The sequence below is a fragment of the Gavialis gangeticus genome, unplaced genomic scaffold (genome assembly GCF_001723915.1).
Source record: "Gavialis gangeticus isolate Ggan-Ray unplaced genomic scaffold, GavGan_comp1, whole genome shotgun sequence".
Taxonomy (NCBI): Eukaryota; Metazoa; Chordata; order Crocodylia; family Gavialidae; genus Gavialis; species Gavialis gangeticus.
Window position 1 is genome coordinate 7,427,535 of NW_017729019.1, and position 4,395 is coordinate 7,431,929.

General features: G+C 48.4%; 1 protein-coding gene across 1 annotated transcript in view; it reads left to right on the plus strand.

The window, feature by feature from the left end:
* CNTN2 (contactin 2) overlaps positions 1-4,395 on the plus strand; it is a 64,614-nt gene that overhangs the window by 51,619 nt on the left and 8,600 nt on the right. The window contains exons 13-19 of the mRNA XM_019513966.1: positions 207-382; positions 618-738; positions 931-1,089; positions 1,206-1,355; positions 2,233-2,303; positions 3,197-3,431; positions 3,904-4,019. Coding sequence (XP_019369511.1) covers positions 207-382; positions 618-738; positions 931-1,089; positions 1,206-1,355; positions 2,233-2,303; positions 3,197-3,431; positions 3,904-4,019 — 1,028 coding nt within the window. The remainder of the gene's footprint in view (positions 1-206; positions 383-617; positions 739-930; positions 1,090-1,205; positions 1,356-2,232; positions 2,304-3,196; positions 3,432-3,903; positions 4,020-4,395) is intronic.

Genomic DNA, 4,395 nt, shown 5'->3' on the forward strand with positions numbered 1-4,395 from the left:
ATTCAATGTAATCCTTCCCTGCAGAAAACTGCTGATAGCTCCGAATTGGAGAGGAACAAAAATGTGGTGGTTTTGGCTTTCTACACCCGTGAGGATCAGATATGGTTCTACAGAATCCAACTTGAATCCAGCCTTTTCTGTGTTCAATGGCTGCTGGATGTTGGGTACATTTGCAGCTAACATCGCTCTCACCCTCTTCTTTGCAGATGCTACCAAAATCACCCTGGCACCCTCTAGTGCTGACATCAATGTAGGTGAAAACATCACCCTGCAGTGCCATGCCTCCCATGACCCAACTATGGACCTAACTTTCACATGGTCCCTGGATGACCTCCCCATTGATATCGAGAAGTCTGATGGGCACTACAGGCGAGCTAGCACGGTGAGTATGAAGGGTCCTGAGCTTACACTAGATCCAAAAACCTGGAACAAGGAGGGAACAGAACATTTTTGAATCTTCTGACATCATCCATTTGGCTTTTCTTGGATGCATGTTCAATTAGCCAGCTACCCTGACATTACTGGAGCAACCCTAGGTTTGGCTTCTCTGTCTCCATTTTGCATGCTGTATTGGCTTGGTCCGTTCTGATGTTTTTCTCTCTCTCTTCCCTGCTTAGAAAGAGGCTATCGGGGACCTCACCATCTTAAATACTCTGCTGAAACAGTCTGGGAAATACACGTGCACAGCCCAGACGGTTGTGGACAGTGCTTCAGAGTCAGCCATGCTGATTGTAAGAGGTAACTTTTCAGCCTTCGCTTCCAGGTCCCGCATGCTGTAGTAGATCCTACATTGAGTCCCAAATATTTCCTGGCCCTTCAAGGGGCAGAACCTTGATTGTGACACATGACTTGGAGACCTTACAGAACAATAAGCTCGTCAACCTCTCTCTGGAGCTGTTAATTGGACAGTCTTTTTTCTCCCTGCGTTAGGACCTCCAGGTGCTCCTGGGGGCGTGGTGGTGAGGGACATCACCGAAGCAACCGTTCAGCTGAGCTGGAGCCGAGGCTTCGATAACCACAGCCCTATCGCCAAATATATCATCCAGGCCCGCACCCTGCTGTCCAACAAATGGAAGCAAGTACGCACCAGTAAGTGTCTTCCAGGACTTTGCCCGACTTACGCTAGCTCAGGGTGGGGTTTCCTCTTTGTTTCTCTTTGCTGCCACTTGCTCCGTTTGTTCTATCCTCATGTCATTGGGTTATAGATCCTGCGACTATTGAAGGCAATGAAGAGACAGCGCAGGTGGTGAACCTCGTTCCCTGGATGGATTATGAATTCCGGGTCATAGCCAGCAACATCCTTGGAACTGGGGAACCCAGTGGACCCTCCAGCAAAATCCGCACCAAAGAAGCAGGTCGGTGCCCACTCAGAGGACGTACGGAGTCTCCTGTCCCCACCCACTAAAATGGGATGGGATGGCTTCCATGCTAGCCTCCAGGCACCCTCAGCTGGTAGCCATCTCCTTGAGAACTCCTACATGGCCTCAGAATAGGCCTCCTTCTCCTTACCCATTTACATTTGAAAGATAAATGAATAACAGGACTCGTAGCTTGCTTTACAAATACTTGATATCGTTTGTGAAGTTCAGCCCCACGTACAGTGCAAAATACAGACAGTCCTAGTTTTGAGTACTAGTGATCAGAAATAGAAAGAGCTCTACTGGGTCATCTAGTCCAACTCACGCCAAAGGCAGAGTGAAGTTCCCTGTGGAGACTATAACGTACATCAAGTCAATAGCAGCCCCGGCCTTAACCAAAAGCTCAAAATGAACTTGGGGTATAAAACTGAGATGCTCGGAAGATGTCCACGTTCATATGTATAGCTAGAAAGCTAAAGCAAATGTATGTGTCTGAGCAGAGAGATATTACATGCGTTTGGGTGGAAAAATAGATGTTGTGCGTGTGCATGAGGGTGTATGCATGCACATGTACACTATATACAGTCAAATCATTCCAGACAATATTTTATCCATCCTTTACCCCTCAGGGCTCAATTTTCATAGTCTCTGAGAAGCCCTCTCTCCAACTGAATTCAACAACCAGCTGTCTGAGTTGAGAACCTCTGAGACTCAGGCCTTGAACATATTAAATATTTAAGGTTAGAAACAGATGGGACAGCACGGCTTTTAGAGCTGCTGAAAGCTGGTTGCTCCCAGGCTCTGTGTTTATTTGCAATCACTGCGTTGCTTTTAAACTAAACTGCGCTGTCCCTTTTATTTGGGAATACAACAGCACCTACTGTGGCACCATCCGGGCTCAGCGGAGGAGGAGGGGCACCCAATGAACTCATCATCAACTGGACAGTAAGTTGGCAGCAGCGACTGGTGGGATGTATGTTTTCCTTGCTGTGCTCTGAATTGCTGGGAGAGGACTGGGGTAATAGCAAGGCAAGTGTCCCCTTCCTCTTTCAGCCCTCACACAGGATGTCACAATGATTGTAGCGAGATGAGGAGAGAAAGGGGAGATGCCAAGCAGGGCGAGATGAGGAGCAACGGTGGGAGAAGGGAAGAGAAGACAGGCATAGCTCTGAAATGGGAGTAGAGGCAAGGACTGAGAGTAAATGAGGAATGGAAATGGGGTGCACAAAGTAGACAGAAGTACAACTTGCATGTGTACTGGATCCTAATGGAAACTTCACTGGGAGGTGGAGGGATGTGAGCCCCTTAACTCTGGAGACAAGCATAGTAGGATAGTGTCTGGAAAGGCCTCATAAGCAAGACCGTGAAGGACATGCTCTGACACTAAGTCCACTCTGGCCTTGAGCACTTAGTTGTCCTACCTCAGTTTTCCCCATCTTTAAAAAACAGGTATACCAATACACTCATCCTAGGGTGTTATATAAGGATTAAATTACTGAATCTAAATCATGGAGTTCCATGAAGATGCAAATCACTAAGCAGTTAACTATTAAGGAGTATGGACCATTTTCTACAAGATGCCAGGAGCTGGGACCTTACAAAAACACGAAATGTGGTGAAACTTATAGTAACAGTGAAGGGCTGGGCAGTGCTGCACTTGCAGTTATGCTGCACCATAGGGCCCCTGGGTTATACCCTTGTTCAGTCCAATGGGACTTGCATGCACACATCCACAGAGGGAATTCTGGTTTCTTCATCTTTAAACCCTACTGCCCGCACCGAGAGGTGTGAGGAGCACCCCGACCAATGCCTCCATGTGTTCTTGACCTACGTTGCAGCCCATGCTGAGGGAGTACCAGAATGGAGATGGCTTTGGTTATATCCTGTCGTTCCGTAAGCAAGGCACCCAGGCATGGATGACAGCCAGGGTGCCTCATGCAGAGTCTCTGCACTATGTTTACCGCAATGAGAGCATTGGACCCTACACCCCATTTGAAGTGAAGATTAAAGCGTACAATCGGAAAGGGGAGGGACCAGAGAGCCTGACCGCTGTCGTGTACTCAGCAGAAGAAGGTAACAACAGCCACTCGTATTCAGTAGTGCTTTGTCCAGGTCCAGCTGATACTGCTAATCTAATCTAATAGGCATCTAATTCCAGTCTAATCGGCATCACTGTTAGGAAATTATTCCTTTTATTAGAAGGGCAGTCAATGGTGGTTTGAGCATCAAACGAGAGAGCCTCATACATCACCTTGTAATACAAACACAGTTACACGTTCCCCCCCGCATGCACCTAGAAAAACCTCGTTCTCTCTCTCTGTGGGCTCGTGTAGTCCACAACCAAGCCAGGCCATCCTACTGTTTCCATTAATCCCCACGTTCATCACTTCACCTAGCACTGCCTTTAGCGGATGGTGCATCCTATCGCTATCCCGCCGCCATACAGCTGGCCTGTGTCTTGAGCTCCTCCTTTTCAGACAGAGACCGCACGGTCCGTAGGTATGAAAGAGCAAGCTTACTCCTGGCTCTTTTTTCTTTTTGCCAGAGCCCAAAGTGGCTTCTTCTAGGGTCACTGCCAAAGCTGTTTCATCTTCGGAAATGGATGTGTCCTGGGAGCCGGTTGAGCAGGGAGACACGAATGGAGTCCTTCTTGGCTATGAGGTGAGAGGACTGAAGGCCCAGACTGGGCGAGCCTGACACTCGGACATAATACACCATGAAGCAGACTGCTTGATGGGATATGACTCGTGATGGGCTAATTATATCAGCACTGCAGCCTCCACATCCAAGTGTGGGAGGGGAAGGGAGGGCCTCTCGGAGGATGTCAGCATCTTCTCTGCCTTAGTGAGAATGGTTAGTAGTATCATCCCCATTACAGAAACCATCATAACAGGCTTCCCCATTTCTCCCCTTCCACAGACAGTGCCTTTGGGCACCTACCAGAGCAGCCTCACTGCTCGTGTATGTGCTGTAATTTCAGTGCATTGGAGGATACTCGATTAATCGAGTCCGCTGGAGCGTGGTAATTACCGCGCTG